Below are 23,010 nucleotides of genomic sequence, written 5' to 3' on the forward strand. Positions count from 1 at the left end.
CTTAAGGTCTCCTAGCACCGATTGGTCCACGTGCCCAGAACATGAAAACCACTAGTGGTTTTGTACGCTAAAAGATAGTGGTTTCATTGTCCTCAGGTACACTTTCCTTATATAGCTTTCTGCTGAGGTGAATCATCAGTCCAGCCAAAGCTATTTTGGGCGAAACCTCGGTTTGTCTCCATTCCTTAAAAGCTGTAGCTCCTTCTTTGAGAACCAGGTAAGTTTTAAGTCCATTTTTTTCTTTCTTTTATTCCCTTTAATTTTCTATTTTTTCCATAAATTTAAACTCCTCAATTGATTCCTTTATTCTATTTCATTGTTTTCTCTCTATTTCCTGGAAAATTTGTTTCAAAATCCACCATTTTGACTTCATACCTGTCCGATCTTGAACTGATTGAAAAATGAATTAGGTTCCTCAAATAGCCGGCTAATCTGTATTGTTCTTCTTCATCTTGTGCATATACATTTATTGGAGTTAGATGATTCATTTTGAAGTAGTGAATGAATTAATTAATTAACCCAGATTTGGTAGGTCATCGATGGGGAGGGGTAAGATTGTGATAAGGAGGATCGACAATTCGACCAGCAGGCAAGTGACGTTTTCAAAGCGGAGGAGCGGGCTGTTGAAGAAGGCAAAGGAGCTGGCGATCTTGTGCGATGCTGAGGTTGGAGTCATGATCTTCTCCAGCACTGGCAAGCTCTACGATTTTGCAAGCACCAGGTCTTACTAATTCTATCAACTTTAATTTAACAATATTTAAGCTTGATTGCATCTGTTATACATTGTATTTGATGATATGGCATTCATTCATAGCTTGAGATCCATGTGGAAATGAAGTTAATATGGTTGATATTTAGCCTGTAAAAATGCATGCCTTGTGGTGTTGCATTGTTCACAAATGCCCGACAGATTCTGACTGCAATTAGCTTGGGAATCGCATAAATTATAACATGCAAGGACTACTCATTAGTATATTAGAACTAGCAATTCATTGTTCACTAACTGAGCAGTGTCTTTTTAAATTTAAATTCCTTTTCTAATTTTCTACTCGTCAAAGATTATTGGCACAAAAATTAACATAGATCTCATAATAACTTCCTCTTGTGTACCATAATGGTATCTCTTATCATTTTCTAAGAAAAAAAGTAAGAAAAATTAGATATGACTTGTAACTAAGGGAGTACATAGTCAATCCAAGACACCGCTTAGTCTTAGGTCAAACGAATATTACACCCTGTTCTACTGGCAAAGTCACCTTATGTTAAGGAGAGTTTTTGTTTTGACTAAAGGTGAACTAATACATTCTTTGAAAAAAAAGGTAAATTAGTTCTAATGACTACTTAACCAAGGGTTTGTTTCACGTTGTTGCCCCTTATCTTTTTATGCCTCTGTGAAGGAAATTTCTAATTGCTTGTTAGTAACTTTACTTTTAGACAAAACCAGTGAACTTAGTTCTCACTAACCCTATTGTGTAGACTTTGCATTCATTTTAACAAGAAATGTAAAAAGCCAATTTTAAATTAAGTGACAAACTTATAAAACTATACGATAATAGCTTCTGCTTTTTTTTTTTTTTTTTTGGAAGTTTAAAATGACCAAAGACTTAGAGGAAAGTGCATGCATAATACCTATGGTTGAACAACTATTTCCTAGTTAACTATGTATGCTATTAAAAATGCATGCATGCATGATATTTAAGAAGCCAAGTTTAATGCATGATATCTATGACATTATTTTCTTCCTAAAAACACCCCTAATTAACTATGTGTACCATTTAAAACAATACGGGTAACTAATACTTTAATTATTTCAACACACATTTCATAATAATTTGAGTTATTTTGGGATAGGATTGGTTGAGGATCCTTCCTTGTACGTTTACTTCATACTTCAAAAATTAATAATGTTTCGCTTTAAAATGACCAAACAATCATCAATTTCTTTAAGAAAGACTCAAATTTGACTGCGAAAAAAATACTTATTAATGAGAAACCAGCAAGTGAAAAAGGCCTTGGCATTAAGTAACATTTAGCCTCCATTAGACAAGAGGTAATTGATTATACCATTTAATTAATGCGGCAAGTCGTTTTTCTAAAACTTAGCTTTTTAAACCATTTGAATTGCCTCAAAATTACTTTCAAAAATTAGCAGTTAAATCATGCAGGTCATTGTGATTCTTTTTGCCTTTCCTCAAAATTTACCCATGTAGAATTGTGGCTTTTTGCCATTATCAACCTCTCAAACCTAAGGCTATTGAGGCTTGATCTAAAACAAACTGGAACTGTTATTGGACAGAGCCTGACTAGGTTCAATAGTATGTGTCCCGAGTGTTGCTTTTGGCCTCAATGCTACAGTATGACTTGAGAGAAAGAGAGAATAGGTGTGCCACTGTTGGAGGTTGCCAACAGAAAGTAGTGTATGTGTTTATAGTTGTGTTGTGTTTGCGAGTAGATTTGGCTTCTCAACCAAATGATTGTGGATAGAGTGGGAAATTGGTTCAGTTAGGTTTTCTTTTATCCCTCAAGTGAATGAGGACTTGAAATCCAATGCGAAATAAGTGTTTGCCTAAATTAAAAACAAAAGTGAAATAGAAATATAGATGAGAAATTGGATGTAATCATTTCATGATAGTCAAAAATACAAACATTTACAAAAGTGAATGTAGGTTGATGAGCCGGTCTACATAACTTGAAAAGTAAATGAACTTGAAAATGTAAAGAAAGTAGTAAACTCTAGCAAGATTCAGATCATGTAAGGAGAGATAATGCTAGAAGAGTCCATGTCAGACTAGACTGAAGGGAAAACATTGCCTTAAAGAGGTGATCAAGTTTGGTTGGAATGTTCATCAATTGAATCATACCATAGGGTGGCAGAGTTAAAAATGTTTTAGATCTCAAGGTGATCGTAGATAACGTTTTCTTTGAAGAAAGCTTGGGTTTGTAGATGAAGAGCTGAGAGAGTTTCAGAAAAGCAATTGGTTTGTGCTTAAAAGTAGTTTGGTTGATTGAAGAATTACTTGATGGTTGTATAATCGTAGAGATTGAAAATGGACGACGAAGGTCTCGAGCTTGAAGGCATATGGTACTATTTATAGGCATATGGGGAAGAGCAATCTCGATCATATTGTTGAGCTGGAGCAAGATTGAATTGGTTATTTGATGCTAACAATAGCTACAATTTTTGGTTGGTGGTTCTCTGCTGGGATTTACGATGCATCACATGATTGTTGTGGTGCCATCGTGTCTGGTGACGCATTTCTTGCTATTCAAGAAAGCGAGAGATTCCCGAAGCTGGGCATCCATGTGGCAGACACGCTTTGAAGAGGATCAAGTCCAAGCACCCGGACGATTGCAAAGTAGTGAGAGCGGTCGCCCGATTAAATACTATCTATTTCTCATCCCACAAAAGTATGAGAAATAAAGTCATAATTAAACGTAGATTGGTCCTATATCAGGCCTTATTTTTTTTATGACTTTAATTCTCATACTTTTGTTGGTTGAGAATTTGATATAATTTAATCGGACTTGGTTTTATATCTAATTTAGATTAAATCCTTTCTTCTGGAGGAATGATTTCAGGAGAACTAGCCAATCGAGGCTAATTCATCGATCCTTATTTTAACATTGACTTTTTTTATTTTAGACTCGCGACTTGCAATAGTCATTAACCTTTGACCGCCTACCAATTTGCTAGTGACCTTTTTTGTCCACCTAGATTTCACAAAAACTTTATTTTCTCCAATTGTATCACCAATGCGCCATGCATGGTGCTGCAATTGGTTGGACGGATTCATTTGGACGGGATTAAAATCTCTTTCAATATTTTAAAGAGAAGTATTCCGTCAGACAAAAAGCTAGTTAGTTCCGCTGTAAGAATTATTAAATTGAGTCTAGTGTGAGAGTCTAGTGTGACACTGCAGAAATAGAAGTTTGTCATTTGTCTTCTATAAAGAACTAGTGCAAAGGCCGTTCTTCTCTCGAACCCGGAAAGAGAACGAAATATGAATGGGATCATCTATCGTTTCATAAAAAATAAAAAATAAAATTAGATGATACGATTTCCAGATTTTTAAGTATTAAATTACGTATTTTAAAGTAAAACTCACCCTTTTTTTTTCGATTCCATTATTTCCATATATGTTAGTAAACACAAGGAAAGTTAGTGATAAGAAAAATTTGAACACTCATGTTTTACTAAAATCTGAATGATTCAAACTTTAATTTGCAGTAAGTTAGGAATAAGAATGATTTGAACACTCATGTTTGACTAAATCTGAACGATTCAAACTTTAATCCTCCATAGAGGCCCAAGGGTGGCTAGTTAAGAAACCCTAGAAGCGTAGGTGATGGATTAACAGACACAACTTCCCGAAAACCAGAAGCGGCTAACAACCTATACTGCCAGTTCCACATTACAAAATAACACTTGTTCATCCATACATCATGTCATATACAGACCTTCAAAAGCCCCACGTAATAAACAAAGCTAAACCACAAACATACAATGTCAAAATATACATTATCAAAATACCCCAAACAAAATAGAAATTTATCACCAATTAACCAACAAACTGAAAGGAGCAGCTAAACCTCATAACTATATCCACCGTCGGGTACTAGTGAGAACATAGTTCTAATGTCGGCAAAGTAGGACATGAATTCAGAACCATAGAAGGAGGTGGGGCAAAGCTCCACTTTGAAACCAAGGTCTTGGTTTCGCACACCTTCACTTGAATGAGCGACGACTCACTCTCGGGGTGGGCAGCAGACACAGGAACTCAATCGAAGTTCTCAATAGAAAGTGGGCAAATTGACGGCAAAAGAGAGTTTTTAGGGTTGGATATGCAGTAAAGGTTAGGGATTTGAGGTTTTTTTTTTTTTTTTCCAAATTTGGTACACAATAACAAGAAATAGGGAGAAATTAGAGGATAACCAAAAGATGGGAAATCGAGTTCCTGAATAGAAATGTTTCTCAGACCCACAACCATTGACAATCAGGGAATGAGGCGCACCACCATCCGAAGAGGGATGGGGCAAGCCACCATTTGGAGAGATGGGGCAAGCTACCATCGTGTGAGAGATGGAGCAAAATTAGCCAGAAAATAGGGAAATGAAATAGGAGAAAGACGGGAGAAGGGAAAAGGGAGGGGAAAACTGAGAGAGAGATGTGGAGTAAAGTAGAGAAGGAAGCTTGAGGGAATGGGAAGGAAGCAGAGGGAGGGATGGGAAAGATGGAGGGAGGGAAGCAGGCTGAAGCTTTTCTCAGTATGTTTCTCGCAAGCGGCGCGAGAGATAGGGAGAGGGAAGCAATGAGAAAAAGGATGAAGGAATCATAAGGAAGGATGGGTGGAAGAAGGAAAATGTAGAGGGTGAAAATGGAAGGGGAAGAGGGAGGAGGGCCAGAAGAAGGTGGGAGGCAGGCTGCTGCCAACCCCAAGTTGGAGCAAAGGGCGATGGCTAGGAGGCTTTCAAATCTAGATTTTCGGGGAGAGTAGGCACAAGGCTACTTTCAGAGGTCAGGGCCCAAAAAGGAGAAAATGAGTGGTACATCACATCTCGTGTGCCGGTTACACTGAAAAATCTCTTCTAAAAAGATACATTATTCAATTAAGAGAAAAAGGAGGTTGAAAAGTGATAAGGAAGAGAAACAAAAGGAGAGAGTAGAAGAAAGAAAATGGCAATTAATAGTTTTTTAATGAAAGAAGGATTTTGGTTTTGATGTTTTTTAATGAAAGATACATTATTCAATTAAGAGAAAAAGGAGGTTGAAAAGTGATAAGGAAGAGAAACAAAAGGAGAGAGTAGAAGAAAGAAAATGGCAATTAATAGTTTTTTAATGAAAGAAGGATTTTCGTGTGCCGGTTACACTGAAAAATCTCTTCCAAAAAGATACATTATTCAATTAAGAGAAAAAGGAGGTTGAAAAGTGATAAGGAAGAGAAACAAAAGGAGAGAGTAGAAGAAAGAAAATGGCAATTAATAGTTTTTTAATGAAAGAAGGATTTTGGTTTTGATATTTTTGAGTTTTAGAAGCGACAGGGTATTCAACTTCTAGTAGAACCAACCACACTTGCAAGATAAAGACTATGAAACCCTCCCGTTCGACTCAGTTCATACATATTTTAACACAAAAACTGTGGACTGAAGTGGTAAGCTAGGTTCAGTTCAATTTTTTTAATACATACGGTATTATGTACATTAAGGAGTGGGTTAAGCATCACAATAAGTTAGCTATAATAATTTTGTTCAATTTTGCTTTTAGTGAGAATTGAACTTATGAGCTCTCACTCATAAGTGAACAAGAATACCACTAGACAATAATACTAAATAGCGGTTTAGGTTGTCTCTTAAGCATGCTGACTTAAAAAATATTGGTCAATTTCGATGTTACATAAGCGGTTGCCCGGGCTCCATTATACAGGTTCTCCGGTAAATATGTACGCAAAAAAGGGATACCAAATAGAAGGAAGAGTGCTTTACATTATACAAATACTAAAAACTTATCAATGATTCATTGTTGTGTTAGGATCCACTTTTCTTTTTACTTTTTCATTACTCATGAAGATGATATAGATGTTGTCTCGAATTTAACCACAATTTCAATACATGGTTGATCTAGGTTATGAAAACTTGAACGTGTGGGGTTTATCAACAAGGACCCCGGTGTAATCCAAAAAGAGTTACCACATAATATACAATTTTATGGATAATAACTCATCTCATTTGCACAATTTTATTTGATCTACTTTCCAGTGTTGATCGAAAGCGCCGATGTGCTTTTTATTTCAAATTAGAGTAGGTTTGGAAGTTCTTTTAAAATGGCTAAAAACGTTTTTTTATTAAAGTTGTTTAAGAACCAATCATTTGTAAAAATGCATGTGAATTCTAAAAATGCATTTGAAGTGCTTCTTTCAGATGGTTTAAGTGAGTTTGATTCTTACATATAGGAATTAGATACCTTAAGTTTGATGTTTGATTCCTATAACATTGTTGCTATGTTGGTGTGTTCTATCTATTAATTCAATGAGCCGTCTACTTGTTTTTCCACTTTGCTTTTTGTTGTTCTCATTTCTCTTTCAAATAGTTAGTCATTTACAATATAAGAATCACAATTTAACATATGCGTGCATAAAATGAAAATTGTGTATTTTTTAGGAGTAATTTATGAAAGAATATATGTTAAAACGCAATTTGCAAGAATTAGATACGACTTCTTTCTTAGACGTAACTAAGAGATGAGCATTGTCCCTTATTATATGGAAATTAAACTCATACAACAACAAAGTCTTATCCCACTAAGTGGAGTCGACGATATAAATCATAAAACGTCATTTCGCTAGGTTTTGCGCCAAGCCTTCTGTTAACTCCAAATACTTCATGTATTTTCTTAAAGTCTCTTTCCAAGTCTTCCTAGGTTTACCTCTACCGCATTTTGCCCTGGGCCTCTATCTCAAATTCAAATTTTCTAACTAGAGCATCTGTAAGTCTTCGTTTCACATGTCCAAACCACCTTAGTCGATTTTCTCTCATGTGGCAACTCCTACTTTACCACGGATATTCTCTTTCTTAACCATGTCCTTGATCGTGTGCCCATATATCCAATTAAACATTCTCATCTCCGTCACACTCATTTTTTGCATGCGTTGATGCTTGACGCCCAAAATTATGTGTCGTAAAGCATTGTTGCCATTATTGCTATCTTATAAAAAAATTCCTTGAGCTTAGTAGCATAAGAAGGTCGCATAACACACCCGATGCACTCTTCCACTTCATCCATCCATCTAATTCTCCATTCTTCTACAAGATAGATCCAAGATAACAAAAGTGTTCACTCTTTGGTACTTCCTGGTCTCTAATCTTCACCCTACCTCATTTAGGACCCCATTCCCACTGAACTTGCATTCCATATACCCTGCCTCGACCTACTTAGCTGAAGATATTCTAACATTTCTCGCCAAAGGTTGATCTTCACATTTACAGCATCTCGTGTTTCATCTATCAGCACTATATCATATACGAAAAGCATACACCAAGGGATATCATCTTGAATATGTCTTATTAACTCAGTCATTACCAATGCAAAAAGGTAAAGACTTATAGTTGCGCCTTGGTGTAACTCTATGGTTATCAAAATACTGCAATTTTCTATGTCGCCCTTATTCTTGTAGATAGACACCAAAGTGCTGCTTCGCCACTCATTTGACATCTTCTTCGTTTCCAAAATCTTGTTAAAAGGTTTTTTAGCCATGTTATACCCACCTGCTTTTCTATGCTTCATCTTTTTCAAAAGTACAACCACTTCCTCTTTCATGATTCGGCGGTAGGAGTAATTTCTACACTCTTTCGAGTTACTCAACTCACTCAAAAAAGTTCTCTTTTCGTGTTCTTCATTGAAAAGATTATGAAAATAAACTCTCCGTCTATCTTTCACCGCATTCTCCGTAACAAAAATATTTTCATCCTCATCCTTGATGCACCTTACTTGGTTCAAGTCTTTTGTCTTCCTTTCCAGCCAACTCTCCTTTTTTGGTATGTAATTGCTTAAACATATCGTCAAAAGTTGCTAGCTTCTATTCTCTCATAGCTTTCTTCGCCTCCTTCGGTATTTTGTACCTCTCCCAGTTTCCATCTGTTATATCCTTGTATAATATTTTACAACATTCTTTCATAGCCTTAACCTTTTCCTATACCTCCTCCTTCCACCACCAAGATTCATGGTATAATTTATTGAACTCAAGAATGAAGATCACTTCTATAAGACTCAAGTTGTTTGATACACTGTAAGACTCTTTCCTAAAAAATTGAAATCATTCCTAACAGTGGTGTGTGAGGCCTAACTGAACACATGAGGCTTTCATCACAGTAGTTTACGTACATATACAATGCACGTCTACATTATCGGGACGCATCCATTCCCAATGTATGCATTTTTGTTTGAGTGCTTTGACAAGGAATTAAATTAGGGCTTTATCTTATCCCACCTGTTACATGTTAGACACTTCAACCTCACCTTAGGGACTCATTTGGTCTTTAGGATTGGTTTATAATGGACAATTTTTCCACATATTCACTGTATGCACAATGCTTCAGTTAAAATGGACAATTCTTGCAGTCAAATGGATATACTTTTTTATTTGGTGGTTTCTTTGTAAGGGCAATTCTCGAAAATAAAATTAGAACTGAAGTTTCTTGTCTTTTTGTCTGTATGTGTGCGTGTGTGGTTGAGCCTATGTGTACGCATGGATGACTAACACTAGCATTTAGCAACATGTTACATATGTATTAGGTTAATTCATGCCAACATATGTGCTGCCTATCTGGAATAATATTACATGTCGTTTACACATAGAAGCAAAACACTTTAACCTGATTAAACTTCACTACCATTTTGTAGAACCCGCAGCACGTAGAAAAGCGACATAGTTGAAAACTGATGAGCTTCTATGGAATCAAATTAGAAACTGCAGAAACATTTACACCCGCAGGTGCAAAAACAAAATATGGACCTCCATCAACAGTGTTAGTATATACGACATTTACCAATTACCACTATTATCGTATCCTAGCCCTGTCCAGAAGAAGTTAAAATCAAGTCCTAGGTACTTCCGTAGATATACTGGTTCAATCGTACTAAAGGTTCACCTCACAAGCAACCACCCCTGCACCACAACAGTTCAAAGTGTGGACCTATTCCCGTGCCCATTCTACTCAAGAGCGATGCAGATTATCGGTTTAACTTTGGAGGAACTATATAAGCTCCTTGTAGAACGTAGTTCAGAGACTAAGGAAAACTATTGTACATCTGTGTGAAGACCTCACATCATTATAAAGTATGCAGTCCATTTAATCCTGTCCATATATATCAGTTATTTTTAATATGGAAATGACTGTAACTTGCAAGATGAAATTATAAAGTAGCAAGCTTACAAGAAAATTAGTTGTCGTGGTCTTCAGTTGCCGTGAAATGACTAATGCCGTTTAACAATCCCAGCTATAGAACTAAGAGTTTAGATTAGACTTCTCAAAGTGAATTGTCTAACAAGTAGTTAGCAAAGGAATCGGAAACTTCTCTCTAGTTCCCTGCTACAACATTGTCTGCAAGCAGATATGAAAACCATATGTTTATCAGTAACAACAGCTTACGAAACATATTGCTTGCAGGGAAGTGGATTAAAAAGTTAGTCTAAAATGTTACCATGATATATCAATTTTCTTTTGTTGTCCGTAAACAGATTCTTGAAAACATATTCCAAATGTTTCTTGTGCTAAGCTGGCAAAAAGCAAAAAAGTATCTGACGTAAATGTATCCTCTTACCAGCATAAAATCAGTAATCGAACGATACAACAGAGCAAAAGAGGAGCACTACCAATTTGGGAATCCAGCTTCTGAGGTTAAGGTATTCTTCAGTTCCCTGTCCTGCAGCAGTTTCATTGATAACTTATCTTCAAAACATTGTTAACATGTGAATTTCTTCTAACAGACAGCTCAGAAATAACAAATAGATCATTTTTTAATAAACCATATTCATCAAAACATACGGCAAGATATGTATGTAGACATATATCTTTCTTCTATAAATCTAATGACTAACTAGATTTTAAAAAAATATGTGAGAACAAAGTGGAAATTAAACTCTATATCTTTGTTCTATAAATCTTCTTGTGCTATGCTGATTAAAACGCATCAGAAAGCTATTGCTAAGTAATTTAATGAAGTACAGCAGCCACCTCAAAGATTGGTAGGACAGCCAAAGGGTACTGGAAATGATGGTTGCTCTAGCTTATTCTCGAACATAAAGCATAGCATCTCAATGACGCTGCTTTTCAGGAAAAACACATTTCAGAATGACTCACAACTGTAACTTATGCTAGTCGACTTTTCTACAATCGAACAAAACACAAAAATGAAAGCAAACGAAGAAACAACTATTCTTCATACACAACCTAAACTCGTGGTTGTATCATGGAAGATAGAAGTTGGAACAAATCATCTGAAATAAAGTCTCCATATAAATAGTTCAAGTCATCCCATTGGTGGTATTGAATTTCATATCAGCCCCCCAAACTGGGTATACAAACTTCTGCTGGTAAATTGTATATGCGCTCGAGTGAGATTGCACCCTCACCCATCCTAAGAAATAAATGGCCTATATTATTAATAAACATTCTAAAAACATATGGTCGGCAGATAATTAATGTTTATTTGATGAAAAACAAATATTTCTGTAGCAAAGACAAAGAAACTAGACAATAGGGGACAAGGTATTTACTGAATTGCATCCATCTCAAGAACGACAAAACAGAAAGGAATAAAAAAAGTAATTTATAACAGCTTTCTAATCAGAATAGATAGCATGAGAGGACCAATCCTTACCATATGATGTGAAGCCTACCAAGATGTCCAGAGTCCGACTAGTTAAAATGAAACATATTCCCTTTAAGTTTCGGTAACACCATTCCTTTTATTTGTTAGTAGAATACTAGAAAAGGCTTCCTTGCATATTCTTCCTTGATATACAAGCATCCAAAATCTCAAGCATCCAGAAGTACATTTCCAATCACAAATGCCGAAATTGAATCACAATACAAGTGCTTCATTGCATTGAATATTAAATTAATAATATAGTATAAAAGATGAGAAAACGGAGATGTAAAGTGATTGGGAGTCCAGATGAGTATAAACGTACCAAAATCTATTAAAAAAAATACAGGGTACCAGTAAAAATGAAAAAATATAAATTATTCTGCTCAATAGATATGTTGAGGTTCTTTCAAGGATATGAATAAGTATTCATCCAAGAAGCCATTTTATACAGAAAACAAACACTGTTTCTGGATCCTTAGAAACAAACATCCAGATTTTACTTCTATGCTATCACGAGAAAGAACATACGGCGAGCATACAGCTTCAAACTACTTACTCCTTCAAAACTGTCGACTCAATTTCACCACCTTCGTTTGCATACGAAGTCATGGTTAAGGGTTGGTCACAGAAAGAAAACTGTGATAGAAGAGGACTTCCTTGCATAACTAATTGCCAATTCAATGTGCATGTCTGTTTCGCGAGCCAAAAGTCAAGCTCATGGATTTGAAGAACTCCAATGACTTTGTCTTCGTTTAAAGGTAGAGATCAATCAAGAACAGGATTGGCAGGAAGACTATGAAAGAAGTAGATTGCCAAAGTTAGTTCAGAACTTAATGTTGTTTCATCAGCCAAAGCCGTGATGCTCTTCATTTGCAATTGCAGAGGAAAATAACCGGCAAAGAAACCAACTGATGCATCACAAGGACGGAGTTCCAATAGATGCACACCTTTAGAAATTATTCCATTAAAAGATAGTTCGTTATCCTTGACAAATCATAGCAAGAAAGTTGCAAAATCTTGGAAGCTCAGGCATTAATAATTCCAAACACAATATTGGAACCAAGGAGCAAAGGCTGAATTGCTAACCTCCCAAGTTCAGTAACAATGGGACAAGAGGTTATTGATATGACAAAGCATCACATATGCTGGCTCCCATATGAGTGAAGTTGCTTCAGTAATAAGAAATTTGTTCCTGATCTACAGGGCATCTCTTCTTACTCTGGGGTGTTTCAATTCAATCATGGAGCTCTGAGCGAGGGCGAATGCAATTATTGGTAAGGCTAATCCCAGAGGCAGTAAAAACCTCGCTCCGAGGATTTTTCCAGTTCCACTTTTCTTTTCCCTACAAAAATTCCTCTTTAAATGAGTGCATATAGGTATGTGAAATCAATGAAAGAATATAGGGCAAGAAAACATTAAGGTATTGCTGGCTCCCTTTTTCCCTTGATCAGATAAATCGAGTTCAATGTGCATACAAAGGCATTATATGTGCATGCATGTGCCAAAATGCTAATCAATCAATGACTCATATTCCCGGATTAATCTTGTCGATAGAGACATTCATGTAGTGAAAACTTTCGTTTCTGAATCAGCCAAATTTCCTCCTTTGCATTACTGTTCCCAACTTTCCAAATAGGCTCCTAGGTTTGTGTTATAATAGGCACCACACTGAGTAAGGCCATTGGAATATGCTAGAACTCTTTGGACATCTGCTCAAACCAATTTTATGTGAAAGGAATTTGTAAGGACTACACTTTGGCTCAAGCTTATAATAAGATTCTTCTTCCCTTCTACCAAACAATATTACCAAAAAGTAATTCTTCAACTTCTTGGTCATTATTGCAACCCTAAAGAAACCAGTCTTACCTTCAGAGGGAAAGACCATTACCAAAAGCCAGCTTGGTTCCGTTGTCTCTCCACTAGCCGACTCAAAGCATACCCACTAAATACCTAAGACCTCTTAAATACTCCTCCAACACCCAAGGGCTAAAATATTAAGGTTTGGGACTCTCCGTCCTTGTCCTCGATTTAGGGTTCAGAGGGAACGACCCTCACCAAAAGAGCCATCTTGGCTCTCTTGTCTTTCCATTAACTGACTCAAAGCACACCAGCTAAATACCTAAGACCTTGCAAAATACTCCTCCAGCACCCAACGGCCAAAATATTTAAGGTTTGAGACATTGCGCTCCTGTTCTCAGTTTACAGTCCAGAGGAAAAGACCCTCACGAAATGAACCACCTTGGCTCTCTCATCTCTCAACTAACCGACTCAAAGCATACTCACTAAATACCTAAGACATCACAAATGCTCCTCCAACACCCAAGGGCCAAAACAATTACAGGTTTGAGACTTTTCATCCCTACTCTCGGTTTAGGGTTAAGAGGGAAAGACCCTCACCACGAGCCACCTTGGCTCTCACGTCTCTGCACTAACCGACTCAAAGCATACCTACTAAATACATAAGACCTCACAAATATTACTCCTCCAACACCCAAGGGCCAAAATATATAAGGTTTGAGACTTTTCATCTCTGTTCTCGATTTAGGTTCAGAGGGAAAGACCCTCACCAAATGAGCCACCTTGGCTCTCCCGTCTCTCCACTAACCAACTCAAAGCATACCCACTAAATACCTAAGACCTCAGATATATTGCTCCTCCAACACCCGTGGGCAATAAAATTAAGGTTTGAGACTTTTTGTCCATGTTCTCAACATTTTCTAAAGTGAAAAAAGCAATGTGATGTAGGATTGCAATCTTGAGCTTCCAACTATCATTCTAAAAAAAAAAAAAATCAAATAAATAAGGATTCATATATGTTCAGTACCAAATAAAACTAATATTTGCTAGCTGTAGTGCAGGAAATTACACATGTTTAATGTCAAAGTTCATATCTCCCCCAGCCTAGTGTTAATCGACCCAAATTTATCAAACGTGTTGATGTTATCATGCACCTGACTTGGCATGAGGGACAGAGCTACAGAAAGTAAAAAACCATACATTGTCACATGTCCAGCCATCGTTCCAAGAGGGATAAGGGAAATTTCACACCTAGAACCATACTACACCTACAGTAAATATGAAGTGCAAACCTCAATATATAGTTACAAACACCCTATACGAAACAAACTTTTATTTTGTCGAGGTATTTGACTCATTAGGACAAAGGATGCATGCAAGAAGAGTGCAAATGAGTCAAGACTAGTTGATATGGTCTCAGACAAGCGTATAAGTGATCCCCACTTCATGCTGGATCTCAGCTGATCCAAAATGACAAAGCTCAAGCTCTCTTTTTTACTTCATGAGTTTTTAAACAACCCCAGTTTAGGCTTGAGCTTGAATATAAGATTGAAAAAAAATAAAAAAACAAAGAACTCAAATTTGGAAAGGTAATTTGAGACACACACACACACACATATATGTATACATGACGAATAATGAGAATTCAAATATTTATTACGCTACAATCGGCTTTAAGAATTACGTTTAATTCTAAAATTTTGAAGGGAATATCCAAATACTTTTCTAATGCATGTCAAAGTGACAACACGAACGAACATCATTGCATACTAGCAAAATAGGTTTTCACTTAGTTAGCCAACAGAGTAGAAAGTAACTTGTCCTTAATTTACCAGATTTGAGAAAGACTGCCTTTCACCATGAAATGTATCCGAAAGTCTACATGTAGTCATTTCTCAATACATTGTCCTTTTTCTTTGTTCGGCACCACTTAATACATGTAAACATTACAATGGGACTTATTCTCTATATTATGCAAAGAGTGAAGAAAGGGGAAAATAAAGAAGATAAAACTGACTCAGAAGATGAAAGACAGATAAAAAAAGCTATACGTCAATAGATGGACACAATTATCCATTCAATAGTCTCGTACAAGAAAAATGGTAGTGAAAATCTGAAATGGTTACTTCACCGAACTACATAATATAACGTCCAAATAGGAGTTACATATAAGAAACTTTAGCTGTTGGTTGAAATCAAAAGATGTTATGAGTAAGAATATTCTTGTAGGTTAATATAAGCTCATAATTTTTCTTGCACATTATCATTGGTACATGAACAAAAGTTTGTGATAGTTACAACCCGTAATATTATACAAATGAGATTATTGCTTTAATTGTACTGAAATTTTCAGTTTCGAATTCAAATTTGTTCATTCCAATAGTTATGACTAAAGATAGTCCTTTTTTACTTCCTAGATATGGCAAAGGGAAGCAGCAACGTTGAGGCAACAACTTCAAAACTTGCAAGCAAGCCATAGGTATTATGATTTTCCTTTCTATCATAAAAACGTTGTAGCATATTATAACGGAGACACACTATCATTAGCAAAAGACAATGCACGAGAAATAAGAAGTGAAATAAGAAGTTAAAATTTCACAATGCAATTAGGATATTTTGTGCCATGTACACTATAACTACAAGGCCTTGCCCCTTAGATACGAGAAGTTAACATGCATGTGTCTAAACACCATTTTCTGACTCCCTTATGGAACTTGTTCTTTAATCTATGCGACAATAGACTAAACTTAGCAACTAGAGAAGAACTAGAAATCAATGTATTAAAAGTGTGAGGCGTGGGTGAGGCATCCGAGGGATAGCCCGGCCTAGGCGTGAGGAGTGAGGCGAAGCCTCACGGGACCTAAATTTTTTAATATATACAGTGAGCGTACACATATATTATATTGAAAAAAAAATATTATTAATCAATAATCATCCTGGACACACACATATATTATAAATATATACACATATATATACATATATTATATATATATATATATAATAAAGGATGAAAAGCACAATGAACACACATATAACAATGCACGCAGACAGCACATACATCCATTTTATAAAAAAATAAAAAAAAGGCAGAGAGACGATGGTGCAAGGAAGAGGTATGAGGCAGTTAAAACCCTACCCAAAATTTGGGTTTGGGAGTGAAAAAAAAAAAAAACCCCTAAGGCACGCCTAGGCGGCTCCAGCAAAGCCTTCCGCCCACTCCCTCAAAACAGAGGCGGCAACCCTCACGCCCAGCCTCAGAGGACGCCTAGGCGCGCCCTAAGGCATGCCTTTTAAAACATTGCTAGAAATACACAAGATTTATACTAGTTCGGCATAACTTTTGTTTACCTCCGGTTGTGATTTCTCTAGGTAGAGAAACCATGGCTTCTTTGATTAATAATAGTATACAGTACTTTTGCAAACACTAGAACTAATCCCTCTCTTCTGTAAGCTGTCTCTGTTTTCTGCTTGCTTTTCAACCCTTGCTACACCTTATTTATAAGTATAGGGTGCAATTTACACTCCTATTAATCTGATTAGGTCACCAAATCTACTTGGGATAGGAAAGCACCCTTCATTCCTATTCCGCTTCTTCTTTTAGGATTCCTAATTTAATTGTACAAGAAAATTTATTCTTTCATAATCCTTAATCCTTGTAAGACAAGAATCTGTGCACCTTAGCTTTCCTAATACAATCCTAATCAAAATAGGAGTATAACAAAAGACAAACCAAATCCTAACAATCTCCACCTTGGTGAGTCGAACCAAGTCTTGACTGTTGCAACCCAGAGTATCTTCGAAGCTTCTTTAAGCAACTTTATAAATCTTCAAGAACCTTCACCTTGGCAAACTTCTTCTTGCCTCATTGCACCTCAAGTGAGAAGGTGCTCCACCCCAAGCAATCAACAAGATTGATCAAGTTCAAGCAATGTTTGAATTTCTTGGCCAACACTATCTTTGTAATGGAATATGTGGCATTGTCATTCGTGTTAACTTTTTTAACCCAAATCTCCTTGGACTCCCCCTAATTCCGGATTCTATGATACCTCACTTCATTGTACTTTGATCTTCTATGACAAACCAGATTTTTTACAAGTGAATGGTGCTTTGACTGTCACATTTCAGCTTCAGGTAATATTATGGCTTTCCAAGCCACAAAGCCAAATTGCCTCCTTTCTTAACTCTACTTTAGTGTCGACAAAACTGTAAGAGGTTGTAGTAGTGCCCTCCAACTGATTGGTCCTCCTGCGCCTGTAAAGAGATAACTAGAAGTTGACCTTCTCTTTTCTAAGTCCTCAGCATAGTCAGCATCAACATATCCCAACACCGGATTCTGTGATACCTCACTTCATTGTGCTTTGATCTTCTATGAAAATTTTGATTTTTTGACAAGTGAATGGTACTTTGACTGTCACATTTCAGCTTCACATAATATTGAGTGATCCTCAATTGGCTTACCAAGCCACTAAGCCAAATTTCCTCCTTTTTGAATTCTACTTTAATGGTCGACAAAATTGTAAGAGGTTGCAGTAGTGCCCTCCAACTGATTGGTCCTCATGCGCATGTAAAGAGATAACCAAAAGTTCACCTTCTCTTGTCTAAGTCCTCAGCATAGTTGGTATCAACATATCCCAACACCCTAGAGCCTGATGTTACTGAAAGAAGCTCCCCCCTAACTCTCTTCTTCAATGACAGTACCAACTAAGCTTGAGCTACCTTCCATTTTAGCTTTCTCATCCCGCCAAATCTCAAATCTTGCAGTTCCTCTTCCAATGATTCGTAGAACCACATTCAAAAAAACTTCCTTCTTTTCCTTTTTCTTCTTGGATTTCGACCTACTCATGTTGTTGTTCTTCTCTGCCTTCGTCTTTTCCCGACCTTTCTCCTTGCCTTTGGCATAAAGATCTTAAGAGCCTTCAGTTATATCCTCCAGTTTAACATATGACTGAAGTGCTTGAATTATGTCCTCAAGCCGCAGGAACTATTTCCAAACATTAAAGTTGTTCGAAAGTGCTTAAATGACGAGGGTAGAGACCTTAGCAAGATGATAGCCATATCATCATCTTTGTTGGTTTCTTCGACCTTCTGAAGATTGGCTATGCAATTTTGGAACCTGCATACATGATGTTCAATATTACGCCTTCTTCAAGTCGAAGCCCGAATAGTTCATCCTTGAGAAACAGTTTATTGGACACTGTTTTGCCCATATAAACCTTCTCCAACATGTCCCATGCTTTAGTAGTCATCATTTCTATGATGTGGGACCAAACTGATTTCGTGAGATGAATCCTAATAGAACTTTTGACCTTCTTGAGAATCTTGGTCCATGTTGCTTGTCATGGTCTTAGGCTTCTTACTAAGGAGTGCATCATCCAACTCCTGCTATATCAGTACGCTCTTCTCATCCTTTGCCAGTCTGTGAAGTTATCCTTGCCATCAAAATGTTTTAACGCATGCCTTAAGCTTCCTAGGAGCACGAACTTTTTCCTCTTGCCATCGCAAAACACCTTGAACGAAGCACTTGATACCAATTGTTGTTATTCTGAATATGGAACTTGTTCTTGGATGTATAACGCAATAGAGTAAACTTAGCAAAAGAGAATAACTAGAAACACACAATATTTATACTGGTTCGGCAGAACTTTTGCCTACACCTAGTTGTGATTTCTCTAGGTAGAGAAACCGCAGTTTCCTTGATTAAAAATAGAGTATACCGTACTGTTGCAAACCCTAAAACTAATCCGTCTCTTCTCTCGGCTCTCTCTATTTTCTACTTGCTTTTCAACCCTTGCCACACTCTATTTTTAAGTATAAGGTGCACTTTACACTCCTATAATCTGATTAGGTCTCCTAACCTATTTGGGATAGGAAAGCACACTTACATTCCTGTTTCGTTTCTGCTTTTAGGATTCTAATCTAATTGTACAAGAAAACTTATTCTCTCCTAATCCTTGTAGGACAAGAATGGGTGCACCTTAGATTTCCTATAATCCTAAACAAAATAGGACTATAACGAAAGACGAACCAAATCCTAACAAAAATGACGTACTAAGTAAGGTGATAGTGACTGACCAACTAGAGGGGGTTAAGTTTTAAGTGATGAGAACCTGAAAGTTTGGTTGGTTGGAAACTGAGGGCGAACCTAGATTGAGGCCCTTGCAAAATCCAAAATGAATTTTTGGCAACTGAAATTATTGCTTTTGTTTTTAAGTTTAAATAGAAACCCCACGAGAAAATTAAAATAAGGGAATTGGAGCACACAGGCTAGGGCTTTTGCTCTTCCTAATTGTTGTTTTGAATCTCTTTTTCTATATAGTCTGTATTTAACAGAACATGTGAAAAGTAAAAGCGCAAGAGCTCGGGCTCGGACCTACTCCCTACAGGAAAACAAACAAGCTAGTCACAAACAGTCAGAGCTAGGGGCATAGTTTGTTATTCTACTGCAAGCTATGACATATATTATCCGTCTCTTCTCTCGGCTCTCTCTGTTTTCTGCTTGCTTTTCAACCCTTGCCACACTCTATTTTTAAGTATAAGGTGCGCTTTACACTCCTATAATCTGATTAGGTCTCCTAACCTATTTGGGATAGGAAAGCACACTTACATTCCTATTTCATTTCTGCTTTTAGGATTCTAATCTAATTGTACAAGAAAACTTATTCTCTCCTAATCCTTGTAGGACAAGAATGGGTGCACCTTAGATTTCCTATAATCCTAAACAAAATAGGACTATAACGAAAGACGAACCAAATCCTAACAAAAATGACGTACTAAGTAAGGTGATAGTGACTGACCAACTAGAGTGGGTTAAGTTTTAAGTGATGAGAACCTGAAAGTTTGGTTGGTTGGAAACTTAGAGGGCGAACCTAGATTGAGGCCCTTGCAAAATCCAAAATGAATTTTTGGCAACTGAAATTATTGCTTTTGTTTTTAAGTTTAAATAGAAACCCCACGAGAAAATTAAAATAAGGGAATTGGAGCACAGAGGCTAGGGCTTTTGCTCTTCCTAATTGTTGTTTTGAATCTATTTTTCTATAGTCTGTATTTAACAGAACATGCGAAAAGTAAAAGCGCAAGAGCTCGGGCTCGGACCTACTCCCTACAGGAAAACAAACAAGCTAGTCACAAACCGCTGGAGCTAGGGGCATAGTTTGTTATTCTACTGCAAGCTATGATATATATTATATAAGTACATGAGAAAAATAAAATTGGGGGCCCTCCAAAACTGGAGCTGGGGGCCCTCCAAAACTGGAGCCTACACAATGGCACCATAACCATGCGTATGATTTTATTCTCGGACAAACAAGTACAGAATCTATCTTGTTACTTAAGGAACTCGTGAAATAGCTCAAAAGGGAAAAAGGAATGATCTTATGTTGTCATAGAACTCCGGCAGTCATTTCTTAACATTGAATGCACTGCGTTGAACCAATTGGCATTTTCCATGATTTTATACCAGATGCTAGATTATGAGGGCTTGAGAAATCTTCATAACAAGCTATAGAATTTTCCCTACGAAGTGACATTGTTTATACTCATACAAGATAGTCTACACTGCAACCTACGGGAAGAGGACAATCCGATGCTTAAATAATGGATTAGGTATAGGTGAAAATTAAGCGATTATCTAGGATAAGGATGTTTGGCATCAAACAGAATTGCAATGCATCTCATAAATCCACGTCACTATTGGATTTAAGATGTCCAAAGTCCATGTTTAGGGCCTAAATAATGCTTTTGTCATGACTACAGGCAAATGATGGGAGAAGAGCTTTCTGGTCTAAATGTGAAAGACTTACAGAATCTAGAGAACCAATTGGAAATGAGTCTTCGGAGTGTCCGAATAAAAAAGGTACGAGCAGTCACTCAATTTCTGAAAATCATCTATTTACGTAATGTCTTCCATGGTGCTAAATCACTTTTGACTTCTGTAGGACCAACTTTTAATGGATGAAATAGAAGAACTAAACCGAAAGGTTAAAATCTTGCAAAACTTTGGTACTACTTTTCAGTTTTTTCCTCTTTATTACTTAAGGAGCTAAATGTTAAAGTCTGTGTGCAGGGGAACCTCATTCACCAAGAAAATATAGAACTGTATAAGAAGGTAAACCTAATTCGTCAAGAAAACATGGAGTTATCTAAGAAGGTACTGGTTTTGAAACTAAATAAACTTCAACTATCCAAGAGTAATAAAAATCTATAATCCAACCTATAAAAAATTGCAACATTTTTTCCGCAACACCTTAACAGAAGTTTCACATCCCAGGTTTATGGAACAAGGAATGTAAACGAAGCAAATCGAAACACTCTTCTGACAAATGGTCAAGGTATTGAAGAGGACTCAAATGGACCTGTCCGTCTCCAGCTTAGCCAGCCACAGCAGCAAAGCTACGAGCCACCAGCAAGGGCAACAAATCTGGGGTATACCTTCTTCCTAAAACTACACTGTCCATTATGATTACCACTTTCAATTTTCCATTTATTGATCAAACTGTTTTATGATGACTACAGCAGACTACAATTACACTAGCAAAGAAGATGCATCATATTAGGATAATGTTATTTTATTTCTCAAGAACAAGGCTGATGGATTCAAATTCATGTTCTATCACACTAGTGGTAAAAGAGCTGCAGAACAATCCGCAAAAGGACCTTGATTTGAAAACAATGATTTGATGTGTGTGTGACAATCAATGAAACCAGCTACATATGTAAAGATGAGATCAATATATAATAAAGAATAATTGACTTGCACTTCCCGTGCAGCTCAACTTTTAGAAATCTCTAAGTCTATCAGCATCTGTGAAACAAACTTTCTCTGAAAAATATTGCGATGTTTATATGCATGTCATCAATTTTTCTACACAAAACATGTGAACACCAGCACTTGGTTTGAAAAAAGATGAAAATATAAAGGGAAAGAAGCAAAACCATTCGACTTACTGCATTAAAGTTCAGTCCATTTAAGTACTGAATTTCAAAAAATGGTGTATGCGGTGTTTACCTTCTTGTCCACGCAGTCTGATATTACATAGAAGGCATCTACAATGATTTGCCGTCCTGACTGCAATATAATGTTCAGCAAGGAAGTAATAGGTAGTTAAGCACAGTAAGCAAAATCAAGCCATATATAAATTCACTGAAACAATCATTAAATGTACACAGAATTCTCTGATACAATAATAAAAAAAACCTCTAGGACATCTAATTAAATAAATTCAAACCAGTTGGAAAGAAAATCATGCATAGTCAAATCGAAGAAAAAATTATAAAAATGCTGGTTATGATCACATGTAGATTCTGGACCATTTCTGATTGAAACAACATAAAACAGGTGAGTACAATGCAGTGCAATCCACAAATATTAGGCCTCCGGGACTATGAAAAAGTATCTTATATCAAATTAGGACTAGTAGACTATACATGCCCAGGTTCGAGACTTCGGAATATCCCATGCCACTCTATGGTATTTGTTTTCATAGACATAGTTCTTAATAACCATAGCCAGATCCATGTTTCCAAGTTTACAGATTCATGCACCAAATAATAAACAACAGAAATGGATAAAGTTACAAGAGATCTATGGACTGCAATGCAAATCCCATAGTGGAATTCTAAAGTACTACCAAGACATATGAAAGACTTCCTATTGGATAGGGAAGACCGCATAATCATGCCACATTTGAGATTCAACTTTTGGAAAGTAGGGAAAAATAACAATTCATGAGATTAGGTATATCAACAACTAAGGCCTGCCTAGCATAGCTTGCAAGGAAAGGATCAGAAACATGTTAAAATAAAAATTCTTGGTCTTCAAATGATTCTGGGCCATTTCATTTTATTGT

General features: G+C 36.6%; 1 protein-coding gene and 1 long non-coding RNA gene across 11 annotated transcripts in view; one reads left to right on the forward strand and one right to left on the reverse strand.

The window, feature by feature from the left end:
• Positions 1-21,946, forward strand: LOC103402018 (MADS-box transcription factor 23). 5 transcript variants are annotated; one of them, XM_070814251.1, is made up of 9 exons: positions 1-217; positions 533-721; positions 10,319-10,397; positions 15,580-15,641; positions 20,918-21,017; positions 21,100-21,141; positions 21,228-21,269; positions 21,432-21,586; positions 21,677-21,946. In XM_070814251.1, exons 2-9 carry the CDS (start codon positions 540-542, stop codon positions 21,693-21,695), a joined length of 681 nt encoding a protein of 226 aa, XP_070670352.1. In that variant the 5' UTR covers positions 1-217; positions 533-539; the 3' UTR covers positions 21,696-21,946. The 5 variants fall into 5 exon arrangements, with proteins under 5 accessions (XP_070670352.1, XP_070670350.1, XP_008338982.1 ...); XM_070814249.1 differs by having other exon boundaries at positions 7-217; positions 524-721; positions 21,228-21,311; XM_008340760.4 differs by having other exon boundaries at positions 13-217; positions 21,228-21,311.
• The window catches only part of LOC103402017 (uncharacterized), a 20,394-nt gene continuing 6,496 nt past the window's right edge, over positions 9,113-23,010 (reverse strand). The window contains exons 3-8 of one of the 6 annotated variants that reach the window (XR_011576390.1): positions 22,170-22,229; positions 12,452-12,707; positions 11,375-12,312; positions 10,368-10,417; positions 10,196-10,270; positions 9,113-10,095 (exon numbers count right to left, since the gene is read on the reverse strand). This is a non-coding gene — a long non-coding RNA (uncharacterized lncRNA). Of the gene's footprint in view, positions 10,096-10,195; positions 10,271-10,367; positions 10,418-11,374; positions 12,708-22,169; positions 22,230-23,010 lie in introns of all 6 variants that reach the window. The other 5 variants (XR_011576387.1, XR_011576388.1, XR_011576386.1 and 2 more) reach the window with 5 other exon arrangements.

This window comes from Malus domestica, chromosome 15, assembly GCF_042453785.1.
Source record: "Malus domestica chromosome 15, GDT2T_hap1".
NCBI lineage: Eukaryota > Viridiplantae > Streptophyta > Magnoliopsida > Rosales > Rosaceae > Malus > Malus domestica.

Bases quoted from the DNA above. Each gene is read 5' to 3' on its own strand.
- LOC103402018 (XM_070814249.1), top strand. From the start codon at position 540: ATGGGGAGGGGTAAGATTGTGATAAGGAGGATCGACAATTCGACCAGC. The intron at 21,018-21,099 runs GTACGAGCAGTC...TGACTTCTGTAG, and splicing joins GGAGTGTCCGAATAAAAAAG to GACCAACTTTTAATGGATGA. The intron at 21,312-21,431 runs GTACTGGTTTTG...TTCACATCCCAG, and splicing joins ACATGGAGTTATCTAAGAAG to GTTTATGGAACAAGGAATGT.